Raw genomic sequence first — 25,310 nt, 5'->3', positions numbered from 1 at the left:
GGTCCGCGCCACATCGCGGGTAAAATGAAGTCAATGAGATAGACAGCCAGGCAGACAGCAGATTGTCTTTACTCGTGCCGTTCATTTGCCCCACGCACTCGCCCGCTCTAAATTATATTGCATTTTTCAAACCTTATTCCCTGTCCTCGCTCCACGTACCTTTAGTTCTTTCTTTTTTCTTCGTGCGCTCTACCAGCTTTGCCAAGCGCATTAGCCAACACCATGGCCTTAGCAACCAGCCCTGACAACGGGAACAAGCGAAACTGCCCCGGACAACGATGACGTCGTAAATATTTTTAAATGATTTAATTTAACAGCATAAAGAATAACAGACCAAATACTTCGTATTTTATCTTTTTATGTATACACATCTTCTTTCGCCCCTGCAGTACAAGCTTTATGAAATCGATAGCCTCGAGAACCATGGTAGCGCCCCCTGGAGCATGGTGTTAGCTCAATACACCCCTCCTCACCGCTTACTGCTTCTCAGTGATGTCGTCTGCTATCTCAGCGCTTACCATATACTTTCTTTTTTCTTTTTCGAAAGGGGGGGGGGAGCCATTGAAGCTGTAATGTAGTGCTACTGTGCTGCAAATATGTTCCCTTGTAAGGAGGCCGTGAGACACAAAAAACAGCCGTAGATGGCGGCTCACAGCGGCGTCGACGCAGGCAATCGTACCGTGAACAGGTGAATCTGCATCTCTCTGAAAAGTTGGTTAATTGCGCGTTGAGTTGGCATTCGCACGCTAAAATATTTAAACTATATATATTGCCGTACCACGTGGGGAGGTTTTGTGAGATATAGTGATAATAATAATTAAAGAAAAGAGAACACTCCGATTACTTTTATTCTCTAATGACGAGCATCACTTAGAAAGGCCACCGGCTCGTCGCTATGCTCCCTCCGTCGTCGATATCATCCCGTCGACGTCGTGCCGCTGCTTTGTTGAAAAGAGCAGTACTTGTTGAAAAATTTAAATTTTTGAAAACTGCCGCCTTTTTTAGGGTTTGACGATGTACAGGGTCCTGCATATTTCGGACAGTGTTGCCGCGTGTTTCCTACTCCTTGAACCCGCGGAAGCCTTCCCTGAAACGCTACTTTCTGCAGCTGCCGGCAGGTGGCGACACAAGTTTATCCTTGTGCCGTCGCGGCAGCAGCTCGTATCCCCATAACCGAAGGCGAATTTGCACGTTCTTCTTAAAAACCAAGCAATTATCTGTGACAAGCGTTACAGTGAACGATGTGGCCTCCATAATGCGATGCTTCTACAAAGTTTCGCTAAGAACAGTCACGGCCGCTGGATAAATATCTAGCGGCCGTGGAACAGTGCAGGTGTAAGCGCAATATATTTTTTCCAACACGTTAAGCGAAATATGCAGGACCCTGTACACCGAGGAGTCTAGGCAGACTACGTCCAGTGTGTAAACACCAGTTTGGATGATTATCAAAATTTCTTTCGAATAGTTAGCTTCTGTCACTCTAGCTGAATGAATACATTTGCTGAAGGGGCAACGTACGTGGCGCTCATCGTTCTGCTATGCTAGCCGTAATTGAAAATTTGAACTATTCCGGGCAGCAGACGACAAAACACAGATCCGTGACATGGAGGATGGGTCCGTGACGTCGTGCAAATGGCGTTCGCAGCACAACTACCGGACGCATTTGAAGCTCTCTCTATCTTCATATGATTCCCAATATGAGGGAGTAAAATATGCGACAATGTTAATATTTAGTAAAATTACCTTTTATATATTTGATCTAATAACTCAAACTGCAACATTATCATCGTCATCACTGCAGTTAAAGCTAGCCACTAATAGCCAACGGCGATCCAAAGTCGCGCGTCGTCGGCTTGCTTGAAGCACAGAGCGCGATTGTAGCCGGTGTCACTGTTCTTTAATGTGATTTCGCAAATAACTGTTTTATAGAGGAGTTACGTATGGTAAAACGACTGGATCAAGTTCGTGAGACTACCTCATAGGCAGACATGGCTTATTACTCGGCCCAGGAAAAGCGGAAGGCGACTGAAGGAGCCTTGGTTCCTGTAAAGAAGCCTCGACATGATCTCGTTTCTGCCTCTGATCACAACAAGCGACTGCAGCTGGCTGTAAGTGACAGATTTTGGAACTCCGAGCTTACTTTTCTAAAGTGTTGCACGTGGTCAAAACAAATATATTGAGATGCTGATGCAAAGAGTAAGCGCACCTGGTGCTTGTCGTTCAGTAACTAGTGCCACTACCGGCTATAGGTGCATACATACATACATACATACATACATACATACATACATACATACGTACGTACGTACGTACGTACGTACGTACGTACGTACATACATACATACGTACATACATACATACATACATACATACATACATACATACATACATACATACATACATACATACATACATACATACATACATACATACACACATACACACACACATACATACATGCATACATACGTACATACATGCATACATACATACACACACACACACACACACATACATACATACATAAATACATACACGAACGTACGCGCTCATACACATACATTCATACCTACATACAGACATGCAACATTCTTAGACTGATATCAACAGAACCACGTTTCATTGTTGTTCTTCTGCCGTCTTCAGTAAAAGCAGTTCTTCGTCTTCTTTGGTTCTTTGGATCATACATACATACGCACACAGATACAGTACATTAGTGTAAGAGCCCCCCAAGCCTATCTGCTTTCTTTACTGCAGGACTGGGCAGCCGAAGCTAAATACGAGCACAAAAAATGAAAAACATTATAAAAAAAAGTTAGCACTCTACTCCATGGCGTAGTAAAACATACACAAATAGTGCTAGCATATGTTTGAACATGAATACATAGCATGAGAGAGCGAGAGAGAAAAAGAACATATTTTATGCATGAAATGTGACTATGCAACATAGCATTGGTGCAAAGTCAGTTGTCAGACATCATGCGGCTTCGGAGGATGCGCTAAGGCATTTTCTAGTTTATTTTTGCTTCATGTTCTAGCGTCGACTGCTGCCTTTTTGCAGGATATCAACCGCACTTCCAGTTTGGAGGCGCCCATTATGCTTCTTACAGGACACCAGGGTGAAATCTACTGCGGCAAGTTCCATGCAGATGGAACATACGTGGCGACATCCGGCTTCGACAGACAGATCTGTACGTATGACAGCTCATGTGATCAGGCTGGAGTCATATTTCGAAATGCTGTTTCCTTCTTGCACTGGCGCAGTTTTCTGGAACACGTTGGGCGAATGCGAGAACTTTGGCGTCCTCACTGGCCACACAGGTGCTATATTGGACATGCACTTCTCCACAGACGGCAGGTGAAGGACCAGTGCTTTTTAACCTCAGTGCTAAATTATATCTGGCATTTAATCTAGATTGTTGTGCCATCACACATGATGGAAGACACTTGTAACATACATTTCGAATACTGTGAGTTTTCATACATATATAAGATATACTAAAAATAAAAACAAAGAGTTTTTAATATTCGTAACGTGCAGTCGGTAATGAAAACGAACTTTAAATGTGATTATGTGCGCGGTACATCTATGGGTTCGAGGAAGATATGTGTAGAAAACAGAACGTGGTATATATGCTATGGCACTTTGTGTAGTCTGCTTTCCGCTCGGTGTTTTAATGCGATTAGCGTTCTTCGAATACCAACCCCACTTCGGTGTGCTGCCATCTAACCGCTATTGCATGTGTGGAGAAAGAATTGAATTGAAGAAACTTGGATTTGAGTGTGCATCGAGCAAGGTTGGTTCTTCTCGCCTCTTGTCCTGCTCGAGCGTTGAGCTACAGGGAAGTGAAAAAGTTGGCAATAGAAAATTCAAGAAGTCGGTTACAGAGAAGTTTATAAAAGCACATTGCATATTTGTCATTTTGTACAAATATTTCTCTCATTAGCATTTCGTTTTGCATAACATTTGCATTTAACATTTTCGCAAACATCAACGAAAGCTTCTTTTTACATTGATAGAGTCATGCATAATTGCGGAATCCATGCAACTGGTAATGAACCCGAAGCAGTGGAAATCTCAGCATGACCACTGAAGATTATAATTAAAGGTGTCTTGAGCAATACACTGTGTCACTACATTGCTTGAATGGTAACCGCATTAATGTTGACAGTCTTAGTGAGGTGAGTGCTGCCAGAATTTTCAAGGTTTCACATTGCATTGTGGTGCTCATGTCTCTGTGGCATGATAGAATCATGTCTAACTTTCCTTGTCATTGCAGCCTGCTGTTCACAGCATCCACAGACAAGACACTCGGTGTATGGGACACACATGTTGGCGTGAGAATCAAGCGCCTCAGGGGTCACACCCTCTACGTCAACGCCTGTCACCCTGCTCGGAGGGGCCCACAGCTCATCTGCAGTGGCAGTGACGACAGCACCCTCAAGGTACAGTTAGAGTATCCGTGTGCACAAAAAGTGGAAGTCTGCCTGCCTTGGTAGCTTTCCAGTCGGGTGCGGATGGTGTCCAGTTGCCATGTTTGGTTCCTGTGGATCCATGCAGCTCACATGCAGCAGTTGGAATTAGCTTTGATTGCAAGTGCTGAGGTGACTGACTCCAGCATATCCTGCAGTAAATTTGTGTCACTTTGGTTTCAATGCAAGCATGGCGAGGATATGAGTGTGCTGCATGGCAGGGCCCAGCAGTAAGGTACCTACTTTATATTAGCATCTGATACAGACCCCCACTTACAGAATGTGGCTGCATCAATCTTTTGTTTCAACATTTATCTTTTCTCACCTTCATCAAGTCATTGCTGGTTGAAAATTAAGTACCTGCGACTCTGCCACTTGGAGCGAGCCAGCTAGGCACCGTGTCAGCACACATTTCAGCCTGCGCTGTCAAAACAATACTGGTAACCAAATGTTACCACAGAAATGGTGCACCCCATGAAAATGGGGCGTCATGAATCAGCTGCACGTCAATTACCCTTTTTCCCTTAGAGAATCGTTTTATATTAAGAGAAGGATGTGGTTGCTGTAATGCATGTTCGTAATGCGCATTCGAAGTTAGTTTTTTCTTTTCGAATACTACACGTTCAATGTACCTGTGTGCACAATAAACAGTCGAGAGTTAGCACTGACCTTGTCCCTTCCTCCCCTTATTTTTATGTTGATTAGTGCTAAGTGGCCATAGTTCTTGTGGTCGGTAATACTGAGAGAGGAGGGTATGGCCACATCACGCAAAGCCCAGTTCTCTGCATCATGGGCAGTGATTACAGCCGATTGTGCTCACAGTATCTAGGTAGTATCACCACGACGTGATCATGCCTCGCCTTTCCCTTAGTGAGTCAGTGGCAGCATGGGCATTTGCCGCTGCATCGCATTAACCAGACTTTGCTTATGGAAGCACTGGCAGCGTTGGTTTGCTTGGCTGGCGCTGCGCCATTGTATCCTTAGAAAGCTGCCGAAAGTTTGAGTATTGAAGAGGAATGTAGTAGTTTAAATCAGGACGCCATAAAACATTTTTTACACTGAAAGCAAGACCTTTAGAACCCCAAGCAATTTGGAAAGTTCAAAGATAGGAGTGAAAATACCTTACCTGCGCCGCAGCTAGTGCTTAATTATTTGCATCATATTTTTTTTCTTAGCAGTGCGTGTGGCAGATTTTATTAGGCACAAACAACGCCATCAAAATGTGTATGCAGCATGTGTGTAGTGTACGTAGCATAGGTACAGTGCATAGCAACTGCCACTGCAAAATATGCTTAAAATCTAAAACTTGTTCCGATATTTCAGAACCAAGGGATTTTTGTTTTTTACTAGAACAAGATGAACTGCAGGGACACCTAAGCAAAGAACATTTGCAGCAGCTTGACGAAGACTCGGGGTCTATTACATGGTCATGGCACTCACGGATACATAAGGTTTTCGGCATGAAACAAAGAAAAAAATGATAATATTAAAAATATATCTCCAACAATAGGGTTGACTTTAGATATGTAAATTAACATCATACAATAAAGGACTAGCACACTACAATGACATACAAGGTTCCTTTCGAAAGTAATAAGACTGCTGCCTGGAAACAAATTTATGTGAACATACCAATACAAAAACTTAAAAAACTTTAGATAGCCTCAGTGAGTGTTGATACACCCTTGCCAGCATTTTTGCCAAGATTGGTATGCCTCCTTTAGAGACTGTGTAGAGAATGCTTCGACTTTGTTTACAGCCTCAAAATCATGCCCTTTTAAGCTGTGCCTAATGGGAACAAAAAAAGAAGGTCGGCTGGGGCCAGATCAGGACTGTAGGGGGGCTTTATCAGCATTGCCGCGTTATGCTTGAGTAAAAGCTCTCTCACTTCCGGCAATGTGTTGACTTGGCACATTTAATGAGGGAGGATCCAGGTAGGGGCAATCTCATTGCAGACGTTGAAAACCTTCTTTTTCGAGTAATTGAGAGCGTCTGTGTAAAATGTAGCGTCAACAGTTTGCTCAACTGGTAGAAATTCTATTGCTCGATGGCATGCTCCATTTCGAAATCTGACGGAGTTGCAAAAAAAAAAATACTTCGTTCAGCAATAAATTTTTCCCCTCTATTGCCCCACTAATATGTGCCGTGACATACGTGCCTGGCTTAGTCTCCCCTTTACCCATTTTGCCTGCCCATGCCACCATGCAGCTGTTCTGCTTAGCGGGAAAAACAGTCTTGTATATCCTGAAAGAAAAGAAGGGCTTGATGTACTTAACATACATAAATAGCCACGCATATGTAGTTGTGTCTTTATGTGTGCCGTCTTTTTCTTGTTCTAGCTCTGGGACACACGGAAGCGTACTCCGGCTCATAGCTTTCAGGAGAGCTACCAGATCACAGCAGTCTCCTTTAATGACACAGCGGAGCAGATCTTCTCTGGTGGCATCGACAACCAGATCAAGGTAAAGAATGTACAGAGCTGCAGTCGTCTGTGCGGGATGTGCATGCAATTATGTGCAGTGCGCACGTTACTTGGTTATCGCGCATTTGATCCCAGCATTAAATGGCAGGGCACTCAAGTGCACCGGGACCCAAACTGCACATATCACTGCTCTCATTTTTTTAATGTATTTTATGGCTAGTGCCTTTCTCTTTTTTCAAATTGGTTCACAGCAAGGAACTAAAATTCATAGTGCAACAAAAGATGAGGACAAAGATACAGTGTGCAAGGCACGCATTAGTACCCGTTCTGTACCTTGTCTTTCTTTGCCGTTTGCCATGAATACATTTTTTTTTTCTTGTGGTGTGATTTGGGAGGGTGTAACACGCCGGCATGGTGGACATGTATTGGCGGCATACTTACTATCAAACATGTCCAGGCTCCAAAACCCAATAAATTTAAAGTCATGCCTTCTCAAACAAATTATGCTGTCCAGTTTTGATTTCTAACCATGTTTGACAGCTCAATTAATAGGTTTGGCAAACATTGTTATCTAACTGGGGTGGTCCAGTTATGGCATCATCATCATCATCATCAGCCTGGTTATGCCCACTGCAGGGCAAAAGCCTCTCCCATACTTCTCCAACAACCCCGGTCATGTACTAATTGTGGCCATGTTGTCCCTGCAAACTTCTTAATCTCATCCGCCCACCTAACTTTCTGCCGCCCTCTGCTACGATTTCCTTCCCTTGGAATCCATTCCGTAACTCTTAATGACCATCGGTTATCTTCCCTCCTCATTACGTGTCCTGCCCATGCCCATTTCTTTTTCTGGATTTCAACTAAGATATCATTAACTCGTGTTTGTTCCCTCACCCAATCTGCTCTTTTCTTATCCCTTAATGTTACACCTATCATTTTCTTACCATAGCTCGTTGCGTCGTCCTCAATTTTAAGTAGACCCTTTTCGTAAGCCTCCAGGTTTCTGCCCCGTACGTGAGTACTGGTAAGACACAGCTGTTATAAACTTTTCTCTTGAGGGATAATGGCAACCTGCTGTTCATGATCTGAGAATGCCTGCCAAACGCCCAGTTATGGCAGACACTGAATAATGACTCAGACTTGTGATGGTTCAGTAACTATTATGTGTGTTCCTCCCTCTTCTTTTTAGACGAAGATGAGAAAGGACAAATAACACGTTCCATGTCTTTGTTTTCTTGTCGAAAAATAGCTGGTGACAAATGCCTTTTAAGTAAAGAAGTTTCTTCAAGTACTTTTGAAACAGCTTGTCTCCAAAGACAGGGAAGCTGCTCTGAAGAAGGAACCCGGTGTTGTATTTCCTAATGATCTATTTCTAAAGCAACAGCTATTTCACTATTCCTTCTTTTTGCCTTTCCTAATTGGCTCCGATGCTCCTTGGACGCCGTTTTCTGAGAGGCTGATCTCAGCAATGACAGTGTCCAAGCCGGTTAGAAAATGTAAGAATGGACAATGACCAAAAGCAAAAAAGTGACAGTAAGTGGCAAAGATCCTCTTGTGGAAGAAAAGCATTACCCATTGACTGGTTCTGCATATTAAGGAATTTAACAGGCATTTTGCCAGGTCTTATTTTTAAAGCTCTGAAAAAAAAGTTAGTTATTTTTGTTGTTCGCTACTGTATCTCATTGGCATAATGAATGCATGCACTCTTCCTCTCATCTTTGCATGGTTGGTAAAAGGCATTTCTGGTTCTTTTTCCATAGCAGCATTCCTTCTTTGCCTTCAGTGAAAAATATGCACGTTTTCATCTAAAGTGCAAAGCAGTGCCAGCTTAGTGCTTGTGGTAGCAGTATAACTAGTACTACCACAACGATAAAACAGCACAAAAGACAGTCATGAAGGGAGCAAATGATAAGATGGAGTGCTGGTCTCATGGTATCTAGCTAGTTTCCTCCCCTTCTTGTTTGTCTTTTGCGCTGTTTCATCATATCGCCACAGCAACTTTCCCAGTTGTGTTTACTAAAATAGTGCATGCAGCAAGATTTGCCGTGTTTCATGCAATATCAGTTTCAATAAGAACCCTGCAGCAGTACACATAAATATATCTTGTGCACCAATGGATTCATGTTGTCATGATAATCAGCATCATACTAGACAGACTGGCAAACTCTACACTGGTGCTCCTTGCACCACAAGGGTGGCAGCTTGGGTGAGTTTAGCACAACTCAGAACGAGCGAAAGAAAATTGAAAAAACAAAAAGAGACAGGAGACAGAAGTTGTCTTCTGTTTCTTCTCATTTTTAAGTGTGGTAGCATTATAGGCGGACTGCACCCACTTTGTAGGCACCTATCTGTCTGACAAAACATAAGGGCCAATCTCAGAGGCAGTGCAATTTAACAGCGTCTCAAAGTGCTAGCTGTCATTAGGGAAGAGTGTGATGAGAAATTGACACGTGACGCATGCACCAGACGTTTCAAAGAGCGACTTTGGCACAAAAGAACCATGTGTGCGATCATCACCTAATGGTTAAAGCATTGGGCTGCCATGCTGGAAAACAGTTTCAATCCCACAGTCATTCATGCAACATTTATAACGTTATATGTGGACTTCATCTACTTTGGAGGCATCTAACCGAAAACTCTAGGTGTGTTGAGCCTACACGATTGTGTCGCAGTGTGCAGGAAATTGCAAAATAGGTATGAGAGATAGAAACATCACTTTGATAAGTGGGACTGTGAAAGTTCGCCCCTGACGCATAGCGTGCACAGCTATCGAGTCAACACGCAGCTATCACAGTCAACCACATTCAAAGTATTCTTTCACATATGATGGCGGTGCTAAGTTCGTGTCCGCTTTTTTTTCTTCATTCATTCTTATTTGCGCCAATGTCAAGGCTATGTCATTGCACCAATCTCTGACCTATTTAGCAAAGCTTAATCTTAAGCTAGATGGTGCACATAGAAAAACAAACAATTGTACCATGAAAAGACTAGTGTGAAAAGATGGTGGGCAGAACAACTGTTACTGTTTGTATGTGCTCCTTTTGGAGGAGGAGAATGTGGCAAGCTGTATGTGGGCCTAGCTGCAAGTAGTGCTGGCAATTGCTCTAACTCAAACCTCGATATAACGAACACATATATAATTAAACATCAGATCCAATAGACTTCTGATAATTTGATTCCTGATTATTCAATTTTTTTGTTATTTTGATCCCGACCCAAGGTTCGAGTCGACACCCATGCAATTCTATAGGCGCAAAGTTTCGTTATTTCGATCCCAAAATTGGCCTTCGCCAAATCATTTTAACTTGACCTATCAGCACGCATGTGCCTGACTCTATGGTGACCCCAGTAGCGACCCCTTTAATGGCAGTGTCTGTCTCGACGGAGCTTTGGGAAGAGTGAATGTGTTGAACACGCATCAATTCCCGTCGAAAACGCCTATTTTTGGCCTGCCCTTGGAAGATTTTCAAGCAATAACTGTAGTTCATGATGTCTGATTATGGTGTTCCCCCATTATAATGCCCATCTCTTCTTGCAAGAAAATTAGGTGGAGTATTGCCAGCACAATGCAATCAACCACCTTGGCGGCGTTTGTATGTTTTACTGCAACGAAGGTGACTTTAGCAAACTGGCTGCCGTTGTGCAAAACATATTAGACCCTGGCCCATTTTTCTGGCTACAAAATAGAGTGCGCATTAGATTTCTACTTTATTTAGTAGCTTTAACACCATTTATACATTATTTTTCTGCTTTGGACACATGGAAAATGGGCGTGCTTGGGATTCAAGGGCGTGTTAGGCTTGGGCAAATAATGCCAAATGAATGCGCGGTACTGCGACCCGGGGACGGGGATGAGAGACAATGTCTTGGAGCAGACGAATAGGAGACAAAAAGCTTTATACAATATGTACATATTGCAGGTAATAATATACAAGTAGCGGTAATGAGGAGCACACTAGACTGACGAGATGGCTGGTGCCAACTCTCTCACTAACAGTCGGCCAGTTTTGCTTTAAATCCCTTTGGCAGGAACAAGTCAGGACCGGTGCTGATGTCGACCATGCCGTTTTCCTCTTCCGTCACGGCAGAAGTCCATGCTGCATACCACCAGTTTCCACGGCAAGGGGTCAGCAGTTCTGCGGAATTCTGAAGGCTGTCAGTAGAGTCGTCGAGGTACTCTGTGCCTCGGAACTCATCAGTTCGACCCACGGAAAAAAGGCTGGCAGTTTCTAGGAGCTTTGCAGGTTGTGACAAGGGCAACCACTTCAGAAGAACGGGGTGTGTAGTGCCGTTGTCTCGATTATAGGCACGCAATATGACACAGCAGCACTCCCTCCACTGCCAGACAATGCATCAAGAAATTAATCTGTCCAACGCAGCTCGGACGATTGGATGTGCTAGTTCAGCGACGTCATTGATTAATTGGAGGGATAGGCTTTGCCGCTTTTTTCTGCCGGTGGTCTTCCCTGCTGCTCAGCTCTGAGAAAGTCCTTTGGAACGACTGAGAATCAACAACGCCAGACCGCTCCGGCCAAAGCAAGCACCCTCCGAATGTGCTTCAAACTGCCAGACCAAAATCGATAAACAAAGCACTTTCTGACATCTGGCTATGCTAAAAAACAAAACAAAAAAATATCCGAACAGCACGAGACGTGTATCGAAGAGAAAGTTTGAGATATGGACCTTTCCTTAGTTCTCAACCACTGACAGAGTGAATCAGATAGAATTGTCTCGTAAACGATTCTCGACCGTAATGCGGACATGTTCTTAAAGACCAAGGTTTCCGTAGATTACCTAATTTTGTCCCCAAAAGCCATGATGCAGAGGCTGAGCACTGCTAATCTGTGCCTTTGGGCTCCGGTTCGCAAAAGTACACAATGACATCTGACAACTGTAACCGCCAACCAAAACAATCCTCCATTTAGTGCCATCTAATTGCACTCGGCAGAACGAGTATCGCATTTTTAAAACCCAGAAGCGGTCCTACCAAACTAAGAAACAGTATACTCAAAGTCATGGGAACAACTTAAAAATAATGGTGAATCAAAATTATACACCAACACGACTAAAGCATATAATACATAAATCAAGCCACAATCAAAATGAAGCATTTAGGCTCTTCTTGGCCTACATATGTGTATGTACAACAAACAAACGGAAACACTGACGCTTTCTTTACTCGAGCATTCACAATCAGGTTTTAGTAGAAAATTAACAACAGACAAACAAAATTTCTGTTTATTGCTAACAGAACAGACTAACAGCCTAAAACAATCTCAACCATTTCAGACGCGCTCGAGACGAGACGATACCACTTCGGGCCGCAAAACCAAGCCATGCTCATGGTCATCTCTAGATGTCTGTGTCTGACAGAACATGACTTCATCCGACGCCATCTGACCTAGCCGGCTCACCCTGCGATCTTTCCTCAACAGGCTCGGCCTTGTCGCTATCATCTCGACCTTCACAGTTGGCCTGACTTACAGCATCAAAATGCCTCTACAAAGCCATTTTTGCCTCATCGTAGTAGCAATTCTCCTCATCAAGCAAGTGTTCCAAAACACACACGAAATTACAAGGGAGCAACAAGATCAACCGCTCGGACCAGAGGTCCCCGTTGACACCTTCTTCCTCGCAAACTTCTTTAAACTCCACAAGAAAAGTAGCCGGACTCGCGCATGCCTTGAACTTGTGGAGGTGGTAGAACACTTTGCGCCATATTTATCGTTGAATTTCTAGGCTGCTCTCTCGCCATGCCTTTTGATCAGGACTTTTGTGCTCCTTTCCCTCTAGCTCACATCTCTTGCATTCCTCATTTCCCAAGTAATCTCCCAAGCCTCGTCAACTTCCTTCACCATCATGTCCTCTGCCTGCATCACGTCGAGAATCGCTTTTGCTTTTTCGGAGCTGCTGGAAGTGCCCAACTCCTCACAAATTTGAATGAGGTCTTGAACTTGGAATTCCTCCATCGCAGTTTTGTTCTTCGTGTTGCTGGCCCACTAAAGTTACCTTACTTCAAAACAAAATCCACCGTTTAAAGAAGGTAAATTCTTAATTCATAGTCTACCAAAAAACAACAACAAAACAATCTTATAACATCTGCCTGTGCTAGAGAGGTCTGGCGGCATAAAAGCAAACATCAGGCACTCACCCAGCCAAAGTGGTTGATGCGGTTCGTTCTCATAGCAGCTATCAAGCGATGTAGCAGGTGTGTCTGGGCCTCATATCTCACAGCCTGCCATCTGCTGTTGAGATACTGGTTTGCAAATCCCATAGCTGCCGTCCATTATTGTGACTCAGGGATGGGGACGAGAGACGGAGTCTTGGAGCAGACGAATAGGAGACGAAAAGCTTTATACAATATGTACATATAACAAGTAATAACATACAAGTAGCAATGCTGAGGAGCGCATCAGACCGACTGGTGGCTGGTGGCGACTCTCTCTTTAACAGTGGGCCAGTTCTGCCTTACATCCCTTTGGCAGGAACGAGGTAAGATCGGCGCTGATGTCGACCGCGTCGTTTTCCTCTTCCGTTGCGGGAGAAGTCCAAGCTGCATACCAGTGGTCTCCTTGGCAAGGGAAGTTCTGTGGAATTCTGAAGGCTGTCAGTGGATTTGTCGATGTGCTCTGTGCCCCCGAACTTCTCAGTTCGATCCACAGAAAGGGGCTAGCAGTTTCGAGGAACTTTGTAGGTTGTCACAAGGGCAACCACTTCAGAATAACGAGGGGGAGGGGGGAAGGGGAGAGCGTCCATTGCCTCAATGATAGGCATGTAGTGCGGCACAACAGCAGTGTGTTTTGTTGTTTTTTTTTCTGCATCTTGTTTAATTTGATAAACTTTATCAGTTCTGTCAGGGTCGAATTAACAGAAGTCGACTGTATAGCGATGTAAACCTAAATTATTCTTGCTGATATCAACATGTAAGGAATGTATATGTTTATAATGAATATCAGGCATAAAGAATGTGTTTTTCTACCCACTGCATTAGCTTAGTAGCTGTGCCTTTGCGCTGCTGAGCTCGAGGTGGTGGTGACTGTGTTTCGGTGGGATCGAAATGCAAAAGCACTCGTGTACTTATATTTAGGTGCACATTAAAGAACCAGCCTCAGGTGGTCAGAATTAATTCAGGGTCCCCCACTATGGTGTGCTTCATGTTCATATTGCAGTTTTGGTGTCCCAGGATTGTGAGGCATTTCTGTGCCGGAGGAAACTTTGTTAAACTAAGGTTCAGCTTATACTACTTGCCATGTCTGTTAGACACTGAACTCTCAAAGCACTCGGTAAATATAATGTAAGATCACAAGTGAGTGCAAACTGTACTGGTTTCAGAATCACATCACAAAGCGTACAGACACGGCCAAAGGTTGCAGTGGTTGCTAGTGCTGCTGTCATGCTGTTATTTGCAGCTCCAGAGAACTGCTGCTTGTTCTTGGCGTTAAATGCGACAGTAGTGCCTGCATTCCCACTCATTTATTTATTTACTTATGTATTTGAGATCATAATTTCTCAATGTTCATCTTTTTCAGGTGTGGGACATGAGGAAGAATGCTGTGCTGTACAAGATGGTGGGCCACCTTGACACCATCACTGGCCTCTGCCTCAGCCCTGACGGCTCCTACCTTCTTTCCAACTCGATGGACAACACATGTTAGTATTGCACAAGTGGTGGCAAGCGTACCCTGAGAATCAGTGGCTGCATTGAAGTTGCTTAGCTATGTGCAGTAGCATTTAAAAATGTTCAATCTGCAAGCTAGAAGCAGCTTGAATACGAAACTACAGCAATTCCTCATGACAAGAGGGGAGTTATTGCTATCTGTCTCATTTTAGTCTTGTATTATTTGCTCCCTCTTATGCTTATTCATTTTCAAAATGCGTAGTTGTCATTCATGGTACTGATGAAAAAAAATTCAGTGCTGCGACTAAGTTATGGTGCTGTTTAGTACGTAAGAAGAATCTTTAGCTTGAGACCCGACTCCGATAGTGCCTATTCAAATAATGTAAAACGCAGAAATAATTTTATGAGATAACCATTGGACTGAGCTGAATGAAATTTGTTGTAATTTAAAGAAATGTTAAATTATGGCAACTGCAGAAGCAAAATTCTTTATTTTTTTAAATGAAAATTTCTGAAACTTGGTAAGATTTAAAAAAATTGAAGCCCAAAGTTTACAAATTCACACCTCTGCACCAAAAACAGATGTCACAGTTCTGCAAACTGCATCCATTAGTGAATATAAAGCAGAAAATTTTGATATATTAATTTTCAGCTTCCTTGCAGTTGTGACAATGTTTATGAGGGTATTGCAACAATCCTACTCATAAATTGTTGGTATACTTCAAAGAATTGTATAATATGTATATTTTATTTGTTTTAGATTAATATTAGGTGCTGTTTAAAGGGACACTAAAGGCAAATACGAAGTCGATGTGGACTGCTTAAATACCATTCCAGAAACCTCGCAACACTTGTTTCGTGCCAAGAAAAGACTTGGTTTACAAGAAAATTGCATCCAAAGGGTCCGAAAACTTTCTTCGAAATTCAAATCTCCCGCTACTGAACCGGGGGAGTGGTGACATTGCACACGCTATTGCCCCCCTTTGCTGCCACCGGTGAGTAAAACGGCGCCCGACAGATGGTGATACCGAGCCAAGAGAGGGCGGCGGATTCGCCGCTGCAGTTGCTTTTTGCTCAAGTAGTGTAGACCATTCGGGCATCCCGCGTCATCACATAGAAGTTGAATTCTTCGCTACTTGCAGCTTGTACAAGTCTCGTGAGCCAACAAAACCAACGCAACACTACGCGATAACTACTGAAACGCTAAAGCGTGGCTGCCGCGGAGTCAAGCGAAAACAAAACCTTTCTTTTGCCTGCGTCGTTGTCAGGGTCATTTCAGTGAGTTCCTTTTTCTGAAAGTAAAATCGAACTGGACAAGCAGTATTTTATTTCGTCTTATAATACAGTAGAAGGATGTTTTTTGCAACAAGTGGTTGAGTACTAGTGTAGTGGCCGGATTTAACTGAGGAATGCTTTCGTCATTGGGTAAGTACTTGAATGTCCCGGGGGGAGTCTCTAATCGTGGCCTGCATTGACCTCAGTTTCTCCATTCTCGATAATATTGATAAGGCTCTGCTCTCGATAATATTGGCGCCTTAGAGATTCTCAAGCACGGACAGGACTGTCGAGCTACGAGCAGGCGACCTACAGACGCAAGAGAAGAAGCTCGGGAGCACCGGAACACCACAGGGATCGGTCATTTCGCCAATGCTGTTCAACCTGGTAATGATCGGAGTGGCCGAAAAGCTCGGGTGCATCGAAGACGTCAGGCACACCATCTACGCGGACGATATCACGATATGGGTGACCGGTGGCAGCGACGCCCACATCGATGGCGTGCTGCAAGCCGCCGTCGACGCAATAGAAGACCAGCTGGAAGGCACTGGACTGAGATGTTCGCCGAGCAAATCGGAGCTTCTCATACTCCCACCTACCAAATACAGCAGAGGCAAGACTAGACAACGCGAAAACGAAAAAATCAGAATCGTGACCAAATCCGGCAACGTAATCCCCGAGGTCGGCAAAATTAGGATCCTAGGCATGGTCATCGAAAAGCACGGAAGGAACGGCGAAACCATCACCCGTCTCAAGGCAAAAACAGTCAACGCGATTCGACTCCTCAAACGAGTCACTTCCAGAAAGGCTGGCATGAGAGAGGAGAGCCTAATTAGGCTCGTCCAATCTTTCATCATCGGCCACGTTGCGTACGTTGCAGCTTACCACAGATGGCTGCAACACGAACGAAACAAAATCAACGTGCTCATCAGAAGAGCGTACAAGACAGCGCTGGGCCTGTTCGAGTCCACAAGCACGGCCCGCTTGTTACAACTCGGGCTACACAATACGCTCGACGAAATAGCCGAAGCGCAACGGACCTCTCAACTGGAGCGGCTGTCCATGACCAAAGCCGGGAGGAAGATACTGGACGATCTGGGAATAAGACGCTCGAACAAGGTGGAGATGAAGCTCCCCGTCCCCGAAGAGGTCCGACGCCAGACCACAATCGACCCCATACCGAGGAACATGAATCCCGAGTTCAACAAGGGAAGAAGAGCGGCGAGGGCCAAGGCTCTCATCGACCAGCATGCCAACGACGAACACGCGCGGTACGTGGACGCGGCCGAATACCAACGGAACGCCTTCGCAGCGGTCGTCATAGAGGCGTCAACCGGCGCCACGAGGACGGCAGCGAGCGTGAGAAGCACCGAAGCGGAGCAAGCGGAGGAGGTAGCCATCGCCCTGGCCATCGCCGACGCAGACTGCCACACGGTGCTGAGTGACTCAAGACAGGCGGTGCGAAACTTCGCCAAAGGGCGAATCTGCAGGGAGGCTGAGCGCGTACTGCGAGCGGTAAAACTAGACGAACGAAAAGTACGACTCAAGTGGTTCCCGGCGCACGCGGGCGACGCGTCGGAACGCAATGAGAACCATAACGAGACGGCACACGCCGCGGCGCGAGCGCTAACCAACCGCGCCCCGGCGACAGACCGTCCGACATGGTTCGGAACCAAGGACCGCATGACGGATTACAATGAAATCACGAAGGCCTACCGCTTGGCTCGCAGGACTCTTCCACCCCCGCACCCGAGACTGAGTCGAGCGGAGGCGGTAGTACTGAGACAGCTCCAGACCGGATCGCTACCGAGCCCGAAACTGTTAAATCGCATGTACCCCGAGACATATCCGACAGATATGTGCAGAGTCTGCCGGAGGGGGACCGCAGACTACACGCACATCTTGTGAGACTGCATTAAATATCCAGAAGACGCTAACTCAAGAGCACTCCCACCGCGGCTCGAGGCAGCCGCGAAGAGCTACGACCGAGACGATCAGCTCTGGGCCGTCCAGCAGGTCCTCGAGGCGCTCGAAAGGCACGGACCCAGCGAGCCGGCAACGGCGAGCGGAGACCCGCGCCGAGTAACGGCACCTTCGAGGATGACGTAGGCCCTCGTCGGGGCGCGCGAGCGCCCAACTGCAGGCATAATTAAAGTTTCTCCAATCCAATCCAATCAAGCACTAGTCTATCAACTTTAGCTTGACTTAATATTTGCCTTTGGTGCCTTTTTAAAGTATTGTGATATTGTTTTTCATTACTGAGTTACAGAGTTGTAAACTTCATAGTTTCATATTTTGAAATTTTAGACATTTTCTATAAAAACATTGACAACCTATATAATGACTGCACTTGCAACAGCCACTAGGTTTTAATTTTTTCTTTTATATGCAGCAAACCGCATTAAATTTGGTGCAGCGATTGGTGAGAAAAACAATTTCTCTATTCCCATGTGTTTAGATAAAAGCCCCTGCTTCTTTTGAAATACAGTAGTGATGGAATGCTATGATTATATGAGTGTTTTATGGTCACTTGATTATGTGGCACTACAACTGTGAAGCGCACGGCACCGCCTGAGGACAAGCGATAGACTTCAACCTCGCCATTTAAATGTTGAAAGGGCAACATGTGGCTGAACTTTGAACTATAAGCTGTATTGTTCCACGGAAATTTTGTGTGTGGCAGGATACCATGCGAATTCCACACTCATCTTGAAATGTTAATCAGTGCAACCTTCTCAAATGGTTATACAGAAGCTAGCTCTGCAAAGGAAGTGATGGATTGCTGCCTCTTGAAACCAGCATGTATCTGTTCATCTTCATGACTGTTTTCTGTGCACTGAAAGGCGTGAAGCATCTGGCCCGCCAAAATGCCCATATGTGTGCGTATGCCAGGCTTTAGGAAGATCACACCAAATGCATTTCTTTCTCCCAGCAGAACAAGTGCATTGTTTAGAGAGCTAGCATTTTCAGTTTGAGACCTTTCTTGACTCATCTTCGAGACCTTTGGGTAGCCGCGAAATGGTGCCGTGAGCCCTTTTTAATGTCTATATTCAATAACACAATTCATTAATTTGTGTGTTTTAATTAGATTGTGCAAGGTTTGTTGAAGGCTGGCGAGTATTTGCACCTGTATATGGTTTTCATGTGACGTCATGCAGGCAGCTTCTCACCATGCTAGTTCGCCGGCATGGTGGCCACAGTGACATCAGTGTAGCATATTCACTGCTGCAGGTGACATGCTTTCCTTGTGACAGAGACATGGCCAGAACGCTGCTGGCATTTGCCAGAACCATGGTAGAATCCCCATGAATTTTAGTTGCCTCACTAGGAATGCATCCTGTCATGCTCTTGCATTTCTTGTTGTTTACGCAGCTTCTCACTGTCCTGCTACACCAACATGGCAACTATGATGACACCAATGCAAACGATTTGTAGAATATGCACGAACAGGAGCTATAAACTTCTCAAACAATACTTCATTATCATTCTTTAGTATTCACCATTTGGAACAGTGCATTAGGTGCACACACAGCAGTTGCAGCTCTCGTTTGTAAAACAGTAATGTGTCATCTAACTTCTGAAGGAAAAGAATGTCAATCCAGTTAGTGATTCAGATGTGGAGCAGCGAACAAGTAGTGTCACAGATGCTAGTGTGTACATGTTCTTAGCAGTTGTTGATTGTAAAGAGGGGGTGATAGATTAAAAGGATAGAAAGATGAAAAGGCATATGCATCCACTTTTCTCTCATCTTATGCCCTTAGTTGATTTTTACACCGTTTACATCACGAGACCGACCAACTTGCCCCATTCACCAATCTTCCCGATATCTTTTTTTTTGCAGTACGGATTTGGGATGTTCGTCCTTTTGCCCCACAAGAGCGATGTGTCAAGATCCTTCAAGGACATATGCACAATTTTGAAAAGGTAAATTTTTCCGCCTACTTATGTGTGTTCATCTGTGGCAGAGCACGCCTATGTACACAAGGCAGAAAACAGGGGCTCTTTCCACAGTCAAGTAGGTCAAACAGCTGTTGCTGATATGTACTGCTAATGCAGCTGAGCTCACAAGAAATGTATGGCTGAAATTTTTGTGAGTGCTTCAGCTTAGTCGTTGAACTTCAGAACTTGAACAAAAGTATTTTGGATAGAAATATATCAGGTGCGTCATCCATCAAGCATCACAGTGGAAATCTGATGTTTAATTATTGCTTCTTCAAAGTACAGGCTCTCCAAACTTTTGATGAGAGCACTGACCAACTTGACAGTGAGTGCAGTGTTACGGAATGCATCTGCAAAAGTTGAGAGGATACATGCGTGTGCACAGAGCAACTATCATGTTCTATGAACTATGATCTTTCTGTTTGAATATTGTCTGTTAGGCTATTCCTTTCAGGCCACCATAGCCCCTGCTCTTTAATAGCTCTTCTATAGCTTGCAGGTGCTTATTGTAATCATTGTGTGCACACAATAGCCACGAGAGACAATGGTCAGACACAGCAAATGAGATTTATGTGGCTTTCGTTCAAAAGCACATGTGTGTGTTTCTGTGTGCTTTGGAAGTGGATAAGCATCAGGGGCTATGTCGAGTTGAATGGGATAGCCTAGCAGATGGTGTTCATACAGGAGGACGCTTAGTGCTCCGTGATGCAGCACTGACTGTCGTGTCCATCGATGCTTCCTTGTGATTATTAATAACTTGGACAGCTGTAACTAGATGATGTGAGGCAAATAGACTTGAGTCTAATGTGATGAGAATGAGTGAAACGTTACTTCTAATATTTTCTCGCAGGCCTAATTGCTGTGAGAAGAGTTGCGGCCCTATCCCAATTGTCGGCGCGCCTCTCCACCCTTGTAAATAGAGTTAATTGCTGCAGTAAAACCTGCATTTAGGCCACAGCTGTCTGTGGTTGCATTTTATGACAGCCGACACAAGATATACACCCAAACTCGCAAATTGATCCAGTAAAATAGCAAGCATGAAATTATTGTTGTTTCCCTAATGTGTAATACATTTTTACAGAACCTTCTGCGGTGTTCCTGGTCTCCAGATGGCAGCAAAGTTACGGCTGGCTCGGCTGACCGCTACGTGCACATCTGGGACACCACGAGCCGTCGTCTGCTTTACAAGCTGCCCGGTCACAATGGCTCAGTCAATGACATTCAATTTCATCCCAAAGAGCCAATTGGTTAGTGGCCTCTCCGAGTGCTGCATTTGGCAGCACTCTGTGAAAATCATATTTGCCTGATACAGTCAAACTTGACTTCTATAGCAAAATCGTATCGGATACCAAAATTGTTATTTCGAATATTCGTTATAAAGATGCACATTAATATCAACAGGAAAAGGAGTTCATGATCATATTTATGCGCAAGAAATGCAACCATATGTAACGCCTCCAACAGGCAGGAAAAAGGTCGTCTGTCAATTTTTATGGCCCATCGGTTGGTGGCTTTATGTATCAATGCAAGACGTGTGGACAACACTAAGCTATAAACCTCCTTTTTTTTTTGTACGATCAATCCGCAACTGGTGAAATCATACTGGATTGGCATATTGGTATGCTGGCTGCAAGCTAACTTAGCCAGGTCATTTGTCAACATGTACATCCATGTCCAGCATGTGCTGTTTCAAGTTGTTCTTGTCGAGTATTTGACAATATTGCTATTAGAATATGTATACTTTGGTCTACCGAGCAGACATAAATTCGCTTTGCTATGGTTCTGATCTTGTATTTTGGTTTCATTATTAGTGGTGGAATAATCATTCAAATAAAGCGTGGCCAACGAAATTTTAGATTTACTTTGTTTTACATTTACTATATCCATGACCATTATATCAAGGTTTGACTAATCCTTTGGCGAATATTAAGTTTAGGTGTAGGTTCTAAGCGTGTTTAAAAATATGACAGGAAGAATGTGTCACTTCTTTCTTTTGGGGGACAGGTAGGGAAGTAGTATTCACGAAATGCAGCCAAATCAATTAATTCCTAAAGCACTGTTCAAGAGACTGGCAATCGATTAGATAATAAATTTTAGTTGACAGTGAGCCCTTGCATGGTGCTTCATTCTCAGTAGAGTGCAAGCTAAAGGAGAGTGTAAAGGAGAGAGTATCAGTGTCAATTGGGTGGTGAAGAAATTTCCATTCACCAAATGCATAGGTATAAGCTAGCCATTCCAATAGCAAAGAATGGTTCCACCTGTTTTACAAGACGTAATGTCTGCACAAAAGATGTTTTGTTTATGGTGTAGTTGTCATATGAGAAAGAGTCACCAAAATAACATGACCATTTTTAAATGTAGTAGCATGTACTGGGTTTATAAAGCATTAGGTTGATGTCCTAGGTCTTCCCGGAACACCTACTGGTGGTTACTGTTGTTGGTGCAGAAGCCATAATATCATTTCTCTGGTATCGCTGCAATGGGAAGATTTAGACCAGTGTTGGTAACCTCATTTTTGACAAGGTTGTGAGGTCACAACCCAGAACACTCCACGGCTAGCAAGAACTTGCTAAGCAGTGACTTTAAATACTTGCTTGGAAGAGTCTTTCTTGCATTTATGTTGTTCCTTGACGTCTTCCTCATTATTATTTTTTTAATTGTACCTTTAAATTACCTGCTGTTGCAGCAAGTCAGTAGTCGAAATGTTTAAAGGGGAAAACAATCCCCAGTTTTCTAGAACGGTATCAGATCTAAAGATTGTGTCTTGCCTATAAAAGCTGCTTTGATGCCACTCACACTACTCACCAATAAGATCTTCAGTATGTTTGAAGTTGCGATAAATGGAAGTGAATGCATCCTGCTTGGGACGAAATGAGAGCAAGGCACTTAGCAAATGCACATAGGAAAATTTTACCAGGGCAATTTGCTGGCTAATGGCTAAGTTTAGTGGGTAAGTTTTTGTTAGATTGACTAAAAACTTGTTAAATTTATCCACTTTCTCGCTAAGTTACCAGCAGCGATTTAGAGCATTTTTAGGCACTCAACATGTGTCGAAGAGCCAGGCATGCCTACCAACAAGCCATTGGCCATGTGCTGTGCTTTACGAATGGAGTGGAACACGCAATGCACAACTGGAAGTAAGAGCTTGCATTTACAAGGCAAAAGTGCTTCATATTGCCATAAAATCAATGCACCCGACAAGAAACTACTGCGACGACCACACTCCCTTCTCTTTTTCATAATACTGGCAAAATAGTCGGTGCAGATGTAAAATTGCATAAGCACGCCCTCCACATTGCGGAACATGAATACAGGAAATTCCTTCCTTAGCAGGGTTATAAAGTGCCCAGGGAAGTGCAAAGGTTGCTAAGGTAATTTAACTAAGCATATACTGTGGTAGTGAAAGAAAAGTTAAGCATGACGAAGATTGCAAAAAAAAAGAAAGTTGAAATAAACTTTGCATGTGTGAATTTTAAGGGAGTTTGTTTGCAGCTTGCTAGTGTGAAAACAAAATATGATCTAAGAATGGCCTAGTTTTTCATTTATGTTACAAAAGATTTGCGATAGCATGCTCGGTGATGGTGATTATAACATGCCTTTCATCTTTGTTCTTGCAGTGCTGTCCGTTGCAAGTGACAAGCAGGTGTACCTTGGAGAGATTGACAAGTGAACCAATTAATAAAGTTGTTCAGCCCACATCATTTGCCTCCAGTCTTTATTGTTGTCTCATTAACAAACTCCCATGTTGAATTTGTTTTCCTATCTTTAATTTTGACCCCTTCACTTTCTAGCTGACCCCTAAGCACATCACAAGCTTGCAGGAGCACCTTGTCCTTAATTTCCAAGGCATGGTTTCGTACGGCTGTCCTAAACGCCACTGCATCATCCAGCACTCGAACCAAGGTTGATGAGGAACTTGCAACACTATGCGTCTGAGCAGTAGCTAACTCCAATCCTAGATTACGGAAGAAGTCAGTGATGAATTCAAGGCATGCTGCTACTGCAGCCCTTCCCACGTCATTGTGACTGCAATTACTTATGTTTTTTGATGGTGCCTGAAGCCTTGTATTGATGTATGAGGTTAGGTGTAACACAGATGACACGGCCGCTGGGTAGTCCAGGTCATCGGCAAAAGCAACCCCAAGCCCAGACCTCGTTTGTTCCAAAAGACTGTACAAGTCGCTTGCCACTATGCTAGCTGTGGGAACCTGGCCACGGATGTAGGCATTGGCATTGCCGCAAAAATCGTTCAACGCTTTTATGGAGCTCTCAGCACCTCGAAGCACATCTGGAGTAAGCAGTATGTCTGCTTTGTACGCCTTCTGCAAGCAGAACATTCGAAACACATTCGCTGAGTGGGTCTTGAGGAACTCTCGAAGAGGCATGGCATTGCCCAGTGACTTGGCCATCTTTGTTGGCTTGCCGTCAGGGCCACTTACATGCACTTGCCCAGTGTGAAGCCAGTGATTCACCCATTTGGACACGCCGTGATAGCAGCGGCTCTGCGCGAGCTCGTTTTCGTGGTGCGGGAACGCAAGGTCCCTGCCACCGGTATGAAGGTCGAACGAAGAGCCGAAGATCGTGCTAGCCATTGCCGAGCATTCAACGTGCCAGCCGGGTCTTCCGCTTCCCCACGGCGCTTCCCAGCAGGGCTCTCCCGGTTTCGCACCCTTCCAGAGGGCAAAGTCCCTGACGTCCTTCTTCCCGCTCGCTTTCGCGGCTTCGGCGTCGTCGCTGACGCTTCCCGGCGTGCGAAACACGGCGTACTCGGGGCATTTCGCCAGCTCGAAGTAAAGCGAGCCGTCTGGTGCAGGGTAGGCGAATCCTTTCTCCTTGAGGACGGAGCAGAACGCCACAACCGCTTCAATGTGCTCGCTGACACGCATGAAGAGCGTGGGAGGCAGAACGCCCAGGTTTTCCAGATCCTCGCAGAACTCACGTTCGTACTTTCGCGCGTGGGCTTCGTGCGTGACGCCTAGGTCGCGGGCGCGATTGATGATTTTGTCGTCGACGTCCGTGATGCCCATCAGCAAGACTACGTCCAGATTGCAAAACCTACTCAGGATTCGTCTCACGATGTCCATGCGGACGTACGAACATGCGTGCCCTACGTGCGTCGAGTCGTACACGGTAGGACCGCACGAGTACCATTTCACCACGCGTCCAGACTCGAGCACGAACGGCTTCTTGCCCCGAGTAATGGGATCGTAAAGCAATATCCCCGTGTCGCAGACACGAGGTGCCGTCACAGCTGGATTGGTTGCATGGCAGGCCTTGAACGGTATTAAGAAAGCAAATGAACCGGGCTTGAGCGAGTGACCACAAAAAAGGCGTCTGCAAGCAAGCGCCATGCCTTGTCCCAACGGTGCCACACGCTTACGAAAACGCACCGATCTTCTAGCTGCGCTCATCGATACTGTAGAAGCAACGTAAGATTACTTAATCAACATGTGACGAAGTTATGTGATTTCACCGATTTTACTTTCACACGCTGTGCAGGGAAAGTGCACCGGCGATCCAGCAATATAATAAAAAAAAAAAAGAGACGTAATTGCACGCTGATGTAATGTCAAAACTAAAATA

General features: G+C 44.6%; 2 protein-coding genes across 2 annotated transcripts; one reads left to right on the top strand and one right to left on the bottom strand.

Moving 5' to 3' along the window:
* Positions 1 to 1,836: 1,836 nt before the first annotated feature.
* Positions 1,837 to 23,428, top strand: LOC142588280 (U5 small nuclear ribonucleoprotein 40 kDa protein-like). The gene is made up of 9 exons (XM_075699859.1): positions 1,837 to 2,108; positions 3,062 to 3,191; positions 3,265 to 3,358; positions 4,281 to 4,446; positions 6,813 to 6,935; positions 14,425 to 14,545; positions 19,630 to 19,712; positions 20,809 to 20,974; positions 23,345 to 23,428. Exons 1-9 carry the CDS (start codon positions 1,989 to 1,991, stop codon positions 23,395 to 23,397), a joined length of 1,056 nt encoding a protein of 351 aa, XP_075555974.1. The 5' UTR covers positions 1,837 to 1,988; the 3' UTR covers positions 23,398 to 23,428.
* CysRS-m (cysteine--tRNA ligase-like protein, mitochondrial) lies at positions 23,426 to 25,264 on the bottom strand. Its single transcript, XM_075699858.1, has one exon. It carries the CDS (start codon positions 25,136 to 25,138, stop codon positions 23,426 to 23,428), a length of 1,713 nt encoding a protein of 570 aa, XP_075555973.1. The 5' UTR covers positions 25,139 to 25,264.
* Between the last annotated feature and the right edge of the window lie 46 nt (positions 25,265 to 25,310).

Source organism: Dermacentor variabilis, chromosome 7 (assembly GCF_050947875.1).
Source record: "Dermacentor variabilis isolate Ectoservices chromosome 7, ASM5094787v1, whole genome shotgun sequence".
NCBI lineage: Eukaryota > Metazoa > Arthropoda > Arachnida > Ixodida > Ixodidae > Dermacentor > Dermacentor variabilis.
The sequence above is the reverse complement of the archived record's forward strand: the minus strand, read 5'-3'. Positions and strand labels throughout refer to the sequence as shown.